This window comes from Kwoniella dendrophila, chromosome 1, assembly GCF_036810415.1.
Source record: "Kwoniella dendrophila CBS 6074 chromosome 1, complete sequence".
Classification (NCBI taxonomy): domain Eukaryota; kingdom Fungi; phylum Basidiomycota; class Tremellomycetes; order Tremellales; family Cryptococcaceae; genus Kwoniella; species Kwoniella dendrophila.
Genome location: NC_089476.1, coordinates 3,762,649 through 3,776,545, shown reverse-complemented (window position 1 = coordinate 3,776,545; position 13,897 = coordinate 3,762,649). Strand labels below are relative to the sequence as shown.

The window sequence follows — 13,897 nt, the reverse complement described above, 5'->3', positions numbered from 1 at the left end:
ATCATATCAAGTAGAAGGCCACGAGATGAGTGAAGAAGAACAAAAACAGCTTAAAAGGAGAATTGAAGAATTGAAGATCAAACTAAAAAATTCTACAAAAACTCTTGGGAAGCTAACTTCAAATCTATCATTTAGCGAAAGTACCCCAAACGCACCATTAGATGTGAGTGAAGGTGATAAAGGTATAACAGGGGATCAAGCAAACTTTTCAGGAAAACCTTCGTCGCTACAAATCACGAATGATGATGTAGATCAATCACTCAAGGAGAAGATCAAGAGATATCGAGATCTTTATGAATCGAGTTTGGAGGCTTATGAGGATCCCAAATTGAGAGCAGAAGAAAGATTAAAAGCAAAAGAAAACGTCAAGTCAGCTAAACACAGATTGGATGAATTGAATTCTCAACTGAAAAATATTAAACCAGCTGAAATTTCACAAATGGCTGAAACGGCTTCAATTGAGAACAATACAAAATCAAAGCAAGTTCAAGAAACTTCGTCCACATCCTTCACAGTTCCAAACTAGTTTCCTCTTCACCTAGCATGGAAGAACAGTCAACTTCGGAAGGCGAATCGAAGGAATCGAAGCCAAAGCCAAAGCCAACGCCGAACTACGCGGTATCAGTTGAAGAAGCCAAAAAGACATATCTGGTACTTCAAGAAAAGCTCAAATCTGATAATAGTATGAATGATGAGGAGAAGATAAAATTACAAAATCAGATGGCGAAACAAGGTGAACTTGTGAAAAATTTGATGAAGAAAACGGAGCAAGAGCATAATATGAAGAAAGATGAGGAAGAAATTACGTCTTCACAAGCGACGACCACTAATGAGCAAAATGAGACGAAGAAAGCGATAGTAGCCAAAACTGATGATAAAGCACTGTCAATTTCTCCTCTGGAACCCTCGAAAGCCGATAGCCTTGATGATCAAAACTCGTCAGAAGCCCAAGTGAGTATCCATCGTTTGCTCGCACCGTCTTCCACAGAGTCCCAAGCTGAACATACAGGCTGAATATGATTTTAGTGCTAATCCATGGGCTCCCTTACGACTCTCGAAGAAGAAATCCATTACCAATACTTCTATACCGGAAAATCCTAAACAATATACCAATAAGACTGTAAAAAATGTGAAAAATATAAATTTGTCTAAAAAAGAAGTTGTAAAATCGTCAACCTGGTCAGAAACTTTGATCGCGATAGCTACATGTATTGGTAAGTGACCTCAAATATGATTTTTCAGGTGATATAGTGTTCACTCGAACTGTTCTGAACCATCTTCCACACAGATATCGTAGATCAAATTTCGCAAACTCTTGATACTTCTTCACCTAACGCTCTTAATGATATCTTGAGACGAATCCTATCTGGTTTAATGATGCAAAAAGAATTCCTAGTCTTGATCAAGGAGATTATAGGTGAAGCAAATTCCGATTTATTAGATGAACTTGGGAGACATATCAAGACTGTTCTAGAATACATCAAAGATTTTTTGGAAAGTGGACAGAACAGGAAAATACATCTAGAATCAACTATGCAGGTTCAAGAGGCGGTAGAAAGAGGATCACAAGGTGAGTCTGCCGTTTTTTTCCCTTACATTCTCCGATTATCAAGCCCAGGATATCTGACTAATGAATGAACATACTGTATATTTCACGTTAGTTCTAGAGAAAATGACTATCCAAACAGTCATAACCTATTTTCTTGATTTTACGGAATACCTCACACCAGGTATGATAACTGTTTTGGCCGAGATAGTCGATATGTGGAGAAAAGAGGGTCTTGATATGAGGCTGTGAGTAACAGATTATTTACTTTCTGTAATGATTGTTCTAACATGTTTTGCTTCAGATTTGTTCATGCAATATCCGCTATTCGAAAAGAATTATCTATCATCGATACATCGACAGAGATCCCAGATCGTGTTCACGAAAACAACCGGGATGAAAGGCTGATCCATGTCCTTGACCAGGTAAGTTTTTTTACTTTAGCCTTGATAAATCTACCTGTACAACTTAATATGCATGACTGATGAATAAAGTACTGTAAATAATCTTAGGCTTTAAGTCTATTCGCAATCGACAATCATGACCACCAAAGCGGCGTCAGGAAGTTTGGCACAGCTCAGGACGATCTACATTTACGCCAATCTGAAAATATGCAAAACAGGACAAATGAAATGCAAAACGATGAAAATATTCCTCACTCATACGATTCAAACAATTTCGCTCAGAACCTACTTGCCACCGCAATGAGAGTTCCATCTCCCATGTACTCACCATCTAGCAAATTGTTCCCGATCTCACCTGCTTCCATTTCAATGCCACAAAGGTCTATCACACCTGTTGATGGACCGCCAAGTTCGCTAGCTTACCTGATGGGTAGAATATCAGATAAGCTTCACCACCATCATCATAAATCTGCCCTTTCTGTTAACAACGATACTAAAGGGAAAGGTAGACTACAAAAACTGTCAAAATCGCCGATAATGACTAAGCCAGTTATATCATCTCCTTTACCGTCGGCGGTGGGTTTCGGTCATCCTATATCACCTCAAGCAAGAGGAAAGATGCCTGATCAAGATGAAAATCTTCCGGGACCATCAAGTCCAAGTGCAAGCAGATGGAGAAGACATTTAGTTCACAGAAACCGATCACGATCACAGTCAAGTCGTCCCAAGCTAAAAAGGTCGAATTCAACTACATCTAGTTTCTCTATAACTTATCCGTATTCATCCACTTCTACTCCTGTCGCTATTCCAGCTACTGATGATTACTCTGACCCTGGAAGTGAACAAAATTCTCATACTATATACAGTTCTGACCACAACGATAACTCTGCTCCTGATTATTATGATTATCAAGAAGAGGTATCAAGTCCCTCGAGGTATTCCGAAGATACTGACACTTCTACTATCAGTTCTTCATCGACTAAAAGATCCGATAGGATGGCTAATGAGTTATTAGCATCTGCTGATAGTGGTCCAAGATCTGTTCGACAAGACTGGATAGACAACGAGATTGTCGACAAGGATACAAAAGATGTCGAAGTTGATGAAGATGAATTGAAAAGAGCTGAAAAAGTGTTATATGATAAAGTTATACCTGCTCCAACAATAACAATGGATCAAAATAGAAGGGATAGGTTGAAAGTCAATATTATATAAGTTATTAGTGTGTAATTCAACTTGTTGCAATGATCGCACACTATATAGAGACGATGAATCATTCTATGCAATCTGTTCTAGTCAATGACAAGCTAATTCCCAGCGTTCATACACATATACTGTATATAGGGGTTATACTCGTACAAAATACCTCACAAAAAGGTAAACAACGGAGATATACTCAATATCCGCCGGTTCATCGTCATCATCAAAAGGTCTGTGCTCAACGCGTCGAAGAGCTTGTTGCTGTCTAGCAGAACACTATTATTGCATCCTTGACTTTGTCCTCTTATTCATTCGTCGTCTTCCTTTCTCTTTCTTCCTTCCGCATCGAAGATACTTTGAAGAAACATCTAGCCTTTCATTTCCTCCTCCTCTCTCTCTCGTTCAACCTTATTATGTCATCTTCAGCACCATTACTATCCGGTACGATTGAACCAGATGAAGATGTCCCACCAACTTTACCTCAAGGTAAAATAGGAGCTTCATCAAGACCTTCTGAACCTGTTGTCTTGGTTCCTGGAACGACTGCTCAAGGAAGTAATTCAAATATAACGGGTATAGGAAATGCTGAAGAAGGTGGTATAGTAAGCTTTTCTGGGAGTGTTTTTTCAGTTCATAGTTCAAGAAGCTGATACATTCACAATTGACAGAGAGGTATACTGAAGCAGTCTTCTCATCCTCTTTCCTTGCTCTTTTTGTACTTTTTTAGAAGTGCTGCTATCGCGGTATATGTTCTATGTGGTCTGTGTAAGTCAGCTGTCATACTTTCACGTAGTGCAGGATGATAAGCTGATCTTTGGTTTCTGTGTGTAGTCACAGATAATTATGTCTTAAGTGTTAGTTGCCATATTCGGGGCCACCTCTGAGAACTCGACTGACTTACAAAACTTAAATAGATCGTAGTGGTGGTAGTTTTACTCTCACTTGATTTCTGGAATACAAGGGTAAGTAACAAATACCCCATACTCGAATTGACATCCAGTCTGCTTGTAACGTTGAAGTTGACCTATAGCTGCATTCACTAGAATGTTGCCGGTCGTACATTGGTAGGATTACGTTATTGGAATGAAGTAGATGAAGAAGGTGAAAGTTCTTGGGTGTTCGAATCTAGAGATGTCAGTTGATGAGTCCTCCTTTGCTCTCCAAGTGAATTACTGTAACTGATAATCTAAATTTTGATAGCCTTTAAGACCTGCTAACGCGATAGACGCAAAGTAAGCTTCTTGTATGGCTTCTAAATGATAGTTGACATGTGAAGCTTATAATTTTGCTCTCATTTAGGATGTTTTGGGTAAGCTTCCCAAAAAAGATGGCGAAATGTCAAGCTTACAAGATCTGTAGATCGCTTTATATGCCTACCCTCTAGGATGGTTAGCATTGTTCATAGTATCTTTACTTAAATTCAACGTTTCGTGAGTTAAACTACTGGGTAATACCTCACAAATGGTAAAAGTAACTCATCATCGCTTTCTTTATAGATTCTTGCCGATTGTATTATTAGCATTGGTGTTCAATTTGTCCAACTTGTTAGGATTCACGTAAGCTGAAATCTTCACGAAAATGTGCTCGGTCAGCTTACACCAATTTGTAGATACGCCGACAGAGACGCCCAAAAAAGATGGGCTAATGGAATTGCATCAAGTGGTAATCTTATGGGATTCGGTTTCGGTGGGATCGGTGGACAACTGGTTGGCGGTATGGTCAAGAACAGTTTAGGTAGAATGCTAGGTTAAATTGTAAGATTGCAAAGCAATGTATACATATAAAACATTACAACCAATATACTAGGGTTCTATCGCTTCAAACCATTGATAACAGGTCTATCGAAACGCTTCTTAGTGATTTTGATGTTACTGATATCATCTTTGTCGCCATTCACACCATTTTCAGCTTCCGAGGGTCCAACTAATTCATGGTCTCCATTTTGTAGTACAGCATCTTCATTATCCATATGGAAATAAACATGTTGTTGTTTGCTCCTCTTCCTTCGATCTTGATTCTGCTTCGGAACTCGAGTATTACGGCGATTCTGTATTTGAGGTTGGAATTGAGCTTGAGCTACACCCATCCAATATCCAGCCCAATATTGGGCAGTCATCGCATAACCTAAAGCTTCTTCCTTATTTATTTGATTTGTTGGATATATACCTAATGAAGGGAATAACTGATCGTATGCTCCTCGTCCACCCTGTTGTTGATTTTGAATATTATCATTGCTATTCCATCCATTGGGTATTTGCCATTCTTCATCTTCGTCATATTCCTCATTATCTTCTTCATAGTGATCATAATCATCGTCATCATCATCATCATCTTCTTCTTCATCATCATCGTCAAGCAAATCTCCATTCATGCCGGAAGTAGGTGAATGAGGTTGATATTTAGGTGAAGTGTTTCGTTTTCGTGAGTTCGGGTTCGAATTGGATGTTGACGTTGATGTGGAAGGAGCATAAGGATTTTGTACGGCTACATTTTCATTTTGTTTAATTTTCCTCTTTTTATTTGATGGTTGATAAGAGTTTGAAGTTTGCGTTAATGTCGAAGTAGAAGCTTGAGCTTGAGCCTGAGCTTGATTTGATTCGATTTCAGTAGGTTCAGAAGCTGAATACCAACTGGTACCATAATCTTCTGCACCAGGTAATTTACTTCCTGCAGCTAAAGCAGCTGTAGCTTTATCCAACCATGAACCAGGACCTGGATGATGTAGCTATATATTTGTAACTTATGAGTCAGTATCTCAGAGATCGTACTTTCTAATAAGTATTTTGGACGTACATGAAACTCCTTCATAGCTGCTTCACTAGCTTTGATTAATTCCCTATCATCCCATGCACCACCTTTTCCTGTATTGAATGATAATTCTATTGAAGTTGACTCAAATGGTCTTTCATTTTCAGTCGATATGACATTTGATGACATGGCCTATAATTACTGATATCTTGATGCTTGTGAGCCGTCTATATCTTTTTGTGGCGTTGCGAAGACTTGCTGTTGTAGTGAGCTGTTCTAATAAAGCTTAAGAATAGTACATCGATACCTTCAACTTTTGGCCTTCTTGACCAGAAGGGATCAAGATAAATCGAGCTGAAGCGGACATACCCTGAGATCTCCGTTAAACAGATATTATTGCTTTTTGCCACCCACCACAGCTCAATACGTCATCAAAAACATAGTTGAAAGTAAAACAACATCCAGCGAAGAGAGATAACTTTTTGTCATATCTTATCTATCTGATTTATTTTCCTCTTGATTCTATTCAGATCCTTATCAGCCTATATAATCTACATCTTTATCTCAATTGGTGACCTTATCTTACCTGAACCGAGCGTAAACTGACTGAGCCAAATATCAATATGGCATCTTCCTTACCTCAGGTAAGCCTTCATTCTTTTCATCTTGCTATATGTTCAACTGACTGAACTATTCTTTATTGGATATAGTATTATACCATACTCAACGTATCTCCCAAAGCAACAGCGTATGTATAAGCTGTTATGGTCTTTTGGTACAACAGCTTAACTATACTTTCTCTAATATAGCGACGAAATACGTCAAGCATATAAGAGGGAATCTTTAAAAACTCATCCAGATAGATTACCTGGTAATGCTACACCACAAGAAAGAAGAAGAGCTACAGAGAGATTCGTAAGTTTGCTTCGCCTCCTTCTCGCAGATATTTTTCCTTCCTTCTATCGCTCTACACATGTTCTTGTGCTTTCTACTCTCTCCTCAAGTTTCTTTCCTCCACTACAACTTCAATCCCTCTACCCCTCCTTTCCTTCACTTCATGCTTACTCTAAACTTCTCACTTTACTCCTTTTTCATCTTCCTGCCCTTCCCTTTTTTCTTTCACCTGTCCTGTTGTTCCCCTTACAGCTATACGATGTATAAAATATGGCTGAGCTAACCTTTTCTTCTACAATATTATAGCAAATCGTTTCAGACGCATATTACGTCCTTTCCGACCCATCACGAAGAGCAGAATACGATAGTCTATTCAACTCAAGACCAAGTTCAGCATTTACAGATGATAACGCATCAGAGTTTGAACAAGATCAAGCATCAGGAAATTTCTTTGAGAATTTCTCTCAATTCTTCCAAAATGCTACTGGATCAGCTTCAGCTTCTAACGCAGGTCCAAGTGAAAAAGCTTCACCAAATACGGGAAGAGGAGGTGCGGCTAGACCTGACGCTCATGGTGTTTTCGGTGATGTTTTCGAAGAAATGTGAGTGATTTTTCACTTTAGTGACAAATCAATTTCAGCTGTTACGTCACAAATTAGTCAATAAAAGATTTGGCTATACTCTTTGATCCTCCATATCAGCTGAGTATCACGCGTGCAATTTGAAGCAACTGACAACCTCATCACTTATGACAGGCTCGCTCCTGAAGTAGCGCATGTACGACCATGGTGGTCTTGGGTAGGAGGTGCATCAGGTGCTGCTATAGGTTATATAGTAGCGAACGTTCCAGGTGCTGTAGCTGGAGGTGAGTTTCTCGATCTTGTTCTTGATATCAGAGAATAAATAGTCAGCTGTAACTCTCTATAGATTCCTTAGCAACTAGCTGATCATAATGTTGAATCATCTACAGGTTTCGCAGGAAATAGGTTAGGTGCAGTTAGAGATGCCAAAGGTAGAGCAGTAGGAGAAGTATTCAAAGATCTAGGTGCAGGTCAAAAAGCCGAGGTGAGCTATATGTTCGCCTGCCCGTTTTGAAAGGTACCTAGCTAATAATTACGATCCGATCAGATATTGAAGGCTCTAGCGTTTAAAGTGTTGGGAAGTATGAGTTAAACCTGATTCACATACGATCAGTCATGCAGGTGAGCTGCCGCGGAGTATCCCACGTATAGGACCGATTAGCTCATGTGAACATTTTAGTGTTTCTGTATAATAGGGGAGTAATGGGGTTTCTGTCAATATCCAGTTTCGACAGGGCATACAGTTCTTATTGCAGTTATACCCTCGGCTTAATACCATTTTGTACACTTATATATGATGGGATTGTCATGCATTATTATTCAATATGTAGTTGATTACTGACTTGATTCCTCTAGTGGATTACGTTGGTCTTTTGACGGTCTATACAAATAAAAATACGTTTGGTATGCTCTAATGGATAGCTCTTCTGTTTCCTTCCTTTTCGGATCAACGTCTTTAACATATTTGAGCAATACAAAATGATAATGGTCAGCCCTAATTTGAATATCATTCTAAGGCTGAGAACTGCCATAAGCCCATGATGATGTCTTCAATTATTCCAATTTATCCTCATGCGAGGTTGATATCATTCAACGCACAACATACGGCAGCTCTGTGGATCCCAATAAAACATATAATATTAGTGTGATTCCTAATGTGATACAGTCTTGTTCCCTTTTCCTGAACAACCAAAAACTTACCTATGATGTCCATCGTATTGTCTAACAGTTTCACCAGAACTCAGATCCCATAACCTTGCTGCGTGATCACTTGATGCTGTGGGGTTATAAACATATTACAGATCAGCTATTTTGCCAATTCGGACAAGGACGAGGGAAAGGCGCGAGACAGGCAGACGAGGGGCTGAGAGTCATAGGGAATGGATATAGCCAGGGAAGGGTTGTATTCGCACAGGGGAAATGACCAAGTCTGATGAACGATAAAGCTGCATCTGTCATTCAAGAGGAGATAAGGTCCGACGTCGAGTTGGATCAATACTTTGATGGTACAGCCCTCAAGACCTTCAACCCTGATCTTTCCTTTCCTCTCCGAGAATCTACAACGAATAGTAAATTGTTAAAGGAAGACTTCACTCACCTGTTACTAAATAAGCTGAATCTGCACTGAAAGCAGCATCCCAAACCCATCTTTGATGACCTTGCAAAGTTTTTTCCAATGCGTAATCTAATCCTTCAGTTGACCATATTTTTACTGTTGTATCTGCTGAACAAGTTGCGAGATATCTAAAACCCGCCAAAATATCAGTGTCAGACCTCCTAGACTTTATCATTACGATAACGAGTATCCATTTTACTCTGGTCCATTAGGCATTGAGATAAGAAACTCACTTTGTATCTGGACTTAAAATTACTCTAGTTATGTATTTCGAATGTGCTCTAAAACTTGTCACAGGTAATAAATTCGCATTTCCATCTGGTACAGGTACAATTCTCCAGACGTATATCATACCCTATTTCCAAAACCGTGTCAACGCTTACCCACATCAGGCAAAAAGGTTTGCAGAGCTATCGGTGAAGTGTATTTATGAAGCAGTACCACTCACATTGTTATTACCCGCTACTAACGTACTTCCATCAGACGCTATGCTGACACTTCTTATAGGAACATCTTCATCCGGTACCTGAACAGTATGGTTGATTAGTCATCTATCCCTCTATATTCCGCACCCAACCTCTTCATGATCCTTCCAATAACTTAAAAGATCTGATGGTACACTCACCAGTTCATGTGTACATGTATTATCCGCTAAATCCCATATTTTCACTGAGCCAGATTGATCACACGATATCAATTCACCTTGATTAGGATGAATTATCACATCATTTACTGGACAATCATGTAAATAATTACGCTGTATCTGGGCAGTCCTATCTCGCAGGATATAACATAAGCATCTAAGACTATCTGAGTAAAGATGGGAAAGTCCGTAGAAACTTACCTTGTATCCCATACTTTCACAGAACCGTCTTCACTTCCGGTCACTATCCATTTACCCATTGCTGAGTACGCTAATGCTACTACATTCGCTGTATGGCCTTCGAGTGTTGCTATCTACAAAGAAAGCATATATTAGCATTACATGTAGTTTCACTATTGGCACAAAGCTTGATGGGTTGTGGGGAACGGTTTTCTCCAGCAGCAGCGAAATGGACGGGAAATGACAGAATAGAATAGTTCTGCCTTACCGGTGTATTCGATAACGACGATATATCCCATATCCTGTACATAACGAAAATGTCAACTATACAACTCAGAGAACTTATAGCTGAGGTTCTGAGAACTAGGATACACACCTTACGGCAGCGTTACCTGCAGCAGCTAAATAAGCTTTATCTGGACTTATAGCTAATCTATTGACTTGTTTCTATGAGTATGATCATGTGTATTAGCTTCCCATTTGTAGAAACGACCTGTTGTTTTACAATGAGTACAACAACTACACTTACCCATTGAGGCTGTAATGTAATTTGTCTATAACATATACCTGACCAAGCTTCCCAAAACCGTATAGAATGATCATCTGAGGTAAGTAGCAAGTAGATCAGCCTCCACCGACAGAAATAGCTACCTTTCGATAACTACTTCTACTGATACCGAAAATTTCTGTGCCGTATGCTAAATGTAAACTTACATCCAGCTGTACATAGTATAACGCTCATTTCGGCTGCTTGAGCAGCTTGACCTGAATTTCCAGCATCAGATGAATATCCCTGCGAAGGTGGACCTCCTTGCTGCTGTGGTTGTGTTGGAGCCGGCATGTTGGATGATTGTTTATGAATAACCAGCAGAGTTTATCTACAGATCCTTCTTGTTTGTAGTAATATTAAGGAAAGTGAGCAGAAAGTAAGGGTGTAGGGCAATTCGAAGGAGGAATGATGAGCGTGTCAGGATATTGAGATGGTCGGCCAGCTCGTACACTTTTAACTTCTAGGGGAACGTTTCTTGGTTCTCTATGAGGTAAGTTACGGGTGTATGATGTTGATTAACTACTTGATTCTGCTCTATGCTATTGTGTTTGAAGAATATCACAAAACATACTTCTCAGGCATCACTAAATATCATATCGCCTATCCACTAAGGCTATCTTACGCTTAGCTTCATTCCGGATAACTCGACGAGAACACGTGGTTCTCACGTTATCGACGTCAACATCTCATAATAATCATCGTCACCACCAAAAAGATGAAACGTCAAGGCATGGTATTCAAGACGTTTTATTCCTCTGCCCTTCATGATGGCATTATCCTAAAGACATATTCATCCAGTAATAGCAACGCTCGAAATCAACCTCTTCAAGAATCCCAATTATATATCAAGAAAGATAGAAAAAATTGTTTAAGCAACTACTGTCAAGATGATATTTGGATATTTTGGAAATTTACTTTACATTGGTTTATTATTGACAAATGCTATAGCTATATTGAATGAAGAGAGATTTTTGGCGAGAAGTGAGTGGTCAAGATACAAGCCCTCTTGATCCAAAGCTTTGATAACAATGACACACTACTGACTTGATTGAATTTTCTTTGTTTCTGTCATTCCCTTCAACTTCTATTTAAAACACCTATCAATCAACCTTTCATGATATTGAAATCTTCATTCGTGGTGATATAATGATAGTCGGATGGTCATCATCAACTACTCAAACTACGAATTCAGGTTTTGGTCATTCACCGAATCCACATATGTATGGTGGTGATGCTTTTGGCGGTCAATCAACAAATGAAGGTCCAGGTGTTAAAGCGAAATTGATAAATTTGATAAGTGCAACGAGGACTCTGATGAGGTGTAAGTGATCTCATGAATCACAACATCAAACTGAAAGGCTGGAGTCTCAGCCAACCTCTTCTTGGTTGAATCTACTGAAAAAAACGAAGCTAACATCTGATTATTCATATATAGTGCCGTTAATTGTGGTGAATGTTGTTATGTAAGTCTGAAACCTAAGCTGTCATACTGTTGTATACCTGGTAGAAAGTTACCATCGACATATGACAATATTGTGGAGGGTATAATGGTAACAGAACTGACTCTATGTTTGTGTCTTATAGTATAATATACGAAATTGTACGAGTATAAGAAGGATTTTCAGCAGAGTAGCTTGATAGCAGATCAGACCCACGAAAACGGAACTATCTACACGAACTCATGCATTATATGTCCCATAACCTATATGTTATGAATGACTCCTTGGGTATTATGGATGAAGCAATGAATGCTTCACGGGCGTGTTACTATACACACATCCTTGCTAAATCCTCATACACTTTCAGTAGCCTGGCTATCCCTGAGGTGGATGTTCTGATGACTTGCTGCAAAGTCCTTCATACGTTCTGCGTATACATGCATCCTCTCACTGATCTTTTGCATGTCGTATACATACTTGTATCAGAACGACTGGCATAGGGTAACTGATGAGGTATTCATCATCGTTATCGCAGAGGGTGGTGTTAACGGGAACAATTTCATGAGCAATATACTAGTAGACGCGTCGTAAAGAAGAAGTTGTAACATGAGATTAGTTTTGTACAAATATCGCGTTATGCAATCGATTTTCTATACTTTGCTTCTTTTTCTTTCCTTCTACATCATATAAATCCAAATATCTAGTACAGAAATTTTCTCGCCCCAGTAACAGTAATTTAGACACTCATAAGCTCAAATTCGAATTCCGTTATCACATCTTTCACTTCCTCGTCTATCTTTCCTTCTACAACATGCCACCAAAACAAGGTACATTACAACCACAAATCACGAAACAAACACCTATACAATCAGCTTCATTTCAACAGCAAAAAGCAAATTCTGTTGGTATAGGTGAATATGAATTACCGAAATCGAATATAACTAAATTAGCTAAAGGTTCTGTGAGTACTGAAATTCGAAAAAGGCAGCGAGAGATATCTACGATATATAGGCAATAAGAGAAGAGATGGATTGATACAACTTGAGACGCCGGCGTTGTATGAAGGAAAAGAATTGGGATACAGGTTAAGGGGACTCACAATTGAAGACTCGACTCCGTTTATATGCTGATCTATACAATCTTGTGACTACTTTCAGCTGCCAGATAATGTAAAAATGCAACACGATGTTGTGTTAGCTTTGTTAAGAGGTTCAACTCTGTTTATAAATTATCTTTGTAAGTGTAGCATCATTTTAGCTTGTTAATGTACATTATAAGAATCAATGAAACTAACGGTGGACCTCCAACTTCCTTCTTGCTTAAAACAAACAGCTTCAGCGTAAGTTACTTCATCAAGTTGAGAATCCGTGAAAATCTCTTTTCATCACTTCGAAATATCTTACCATCGATAAAATGCTGATACATGATAACATTGCTTCTCTCCTTAGCGCTCATGATGTTGCATTAGATAGATCAGGTAGAACAATAACGGCAGCAGATGTTATAAAAGCTATAACGGAATTAGATTTTGGTCCTAGTGATGCTTTAGTGCCTTTGCTCGAACAGGAATTGCAGGGTGAGTTCTCATTGATCTAAATCACTCAATCAATCGATAGTATACCGCTGATCATTCACGACTCGTTCTTGATATATCTCAATAGCATATCGAAATCATGTTCAAGCAGCTAAATTAGCCAAGAAATCAGCTTCAGCTTCGACGGGTGGACGTGGGAAAGCTGGTAGGAAATCAACAGGTACAGTGAATGATGGAGACGTAGAAATGGTTGATGATGATGAAGAGGCAGAAGACAATGAGAATGGCGAGGAAGGTGGTGAAGAAGATGAAGAAGGTGAAGGCGAGAATAACGGGGCGGCAGGTGATGAAAGTGAGGTACAGGAAGCTGCTGAAGGAGAGGGTGAAGATGGTCAAGATGAGATAGATCAAGATGTATGATCACATAGGATTATAATTGACCAAATTACACCTGTATGTATTATTTAACCTTAAAAGACATCAAATCACCAACGACCATATCGTCAGTCAGCGTTGATTTGATAGCAATTGAGGGAAAAAGCAGGATACATATCCCGTTGAAG

General features: G+C 39.1%; 8 protein-coding genes across 8 annotated transcripts; 6 read left to right on the top strand and 2 right to left on the bottom strand.

The window, feature by feature from the left end:
• Positions 1-25: 25 nt before the first annotated feature.
• L201_001343 (uncharacterized protein) lies at positions 26-526 on the top strand (the record flags this gene model as incomplete). The annotated part of the gene is made up of 1 exon (XM_066217132.1): positions 26-526. The coding sequence occupies one exon, from the start codon at positions 26-28 to the stop codon at positions 524-526; it is 501 nt and encodes a 166-aa protein (XP_066073229.1).
• Positions 527-684: 158 nt separating this feature from the next.
• On the top strand, positions 685-3,165 carry L201_001342 (uncharacterized protein; the record flags this gene model as incomplete). The annotated part of the gene is made up of 6 exons (XM_066217131.1): positions 685-951; positions 1,010-1,214; positions 1,289-1,570; positions 1,662-1,794; positions 1,851-1,971; positions 2,059-3,165. 6 exons carry the CDS (start codon positions 685-687, stop codon positions 3,163-3,165), a joined length of 2,115 nt encoding a protein of 704 aa, XP_066073228.1.
• Positions 3,166-3,563: 398 nt separating this feature from the next.
• Positions 3,564-4,901, top strand: L201_001341 (uncharacterized protein; the record flags this gene model as incomplete). Its single annotated transcript, XM_066217130.1, has 10 exons — positions 3,564-3,752; positions 3,819-3,915; positions 3,982-4,004; positions 4,065-4,112; positions 4,194-4,283; positions 4,351-4,382; positions 4,450-4,459; positions 4,510-4,580; positions 4,647-4,706; positions 4,760-4,901. The coding sequence occupies 10 exons, from the start codon at positions 3,564-3,566 to the stop codon at positions 4,899-4,901; spliced, it is 762 nt and encodes a 253-aa protein (XP_066073227.1).
• A 59-nt stretch (positions 4,902-4,960) lies between these two features.
• L201_001340 (uncharacterized protein) lies at positions 4,961-6,087 on the bottom strand (the record flags this gene model as incomplete). Its single annotated transcript, XM_066217129.1, has 2 exons — positions 4,961-5,875; positions 5,944-6,087. The coding sequence occupies 2 exons, from the start codon at positions 6,085-6,087 to the stop codon at positions 4,961-4,963; spliced, it is 1,059 nt and encodes a 352-aa protein (XP_066073226.1).
• A 434-nt stretch (positions 6,088-6,521) lies between these two features.
• Positions 6,522-7,965, top strand: L201_001339 (uncharacterized protein; the record flags this gene model as incomplete). The annotated part of the gene is made up of 7 exons (XM_066217128.1): positions 6,522-6,542; positions 6,609-6,646; positions 6,708-6,813; positions 7,099-7,394; positions 7,548-7,657; positions 7,763-7,857; positions 7,921-7,965. 7 exons carry the CDS (start codon positions 6,522-6,524, stop codon positions 7,963-7,965), a joined length of 711 nt encoding a protein of 236 aa, XP_066073225.1.
• A 477-nt stretch (positions 7,966-8,442) lies between these two features.
• On the bottom strand, positions 8,443-10,652 carry L201_001338 (uncharacterized protein; the record flags this gene model as incomplete). Its single annotated transcript, XM_066217127.1, has 11 exons — positions 8,443-8,485; positions 8,574-8,649; positions 8,971-9,116; positions 9,222-9,343; positions 9,437-9,514; positions 9,614-9,761; positions 9,833-9,945; positions 10,080-10,113; positions 10,188-10,258; positions 10,341-10,414; positions 10,526-10,652. 11 exons carry the CDS (start codon positions 10,650-10,652, stop codon positions 8,443-8,445), a joined length of 1,032 nt encoding a protein of 343 aa, XP_066073224.1.
• Positions 10,653-11,248: 596 nt separating this feature from the next.
• L201_001337 (uncharacterized protein) lies at positions 11,249-11,828 on the top strand (the record flags this gene model as incomplete). Its single annotated transcript, XM_066217126.1, has 3 exons — positions 11,249-11,342; positions 11,515-11,682; positions 11,797-11,828. The coding sequence occupies 3 exons, from the start codon at positions 11,249-11,251 to the stop codon at positions 11,826-11,828; spliced, it is 294 nt and encodes a 97-aa protein (XP_066073223.1).
• Positions 11,829-12,611: 783 nt separating this feature from the next.
• L201_001336 (uncharacterized protein) lies at positions 12,612-13,754 on the top strand (the record flags this gene model as incomplete). The annotated part of the gene is made up of 5 exons (XM_066217125.1): positions 12,612-12,761; positions 12,958-13,036; positions 13,133-13,139; positions 13,249-13,376; positions 13,462-13,754. The coding sequence occupies 5 exons, from the start codon at positions 12,612-12,614 to the stop codon at positions 13,752-13,754; spliced, it is 657 nt and encodes a 218-aa protein (XP_066073222.1).
• Positions 13,755-13,897: the final 143 nt, after the last annotated feature.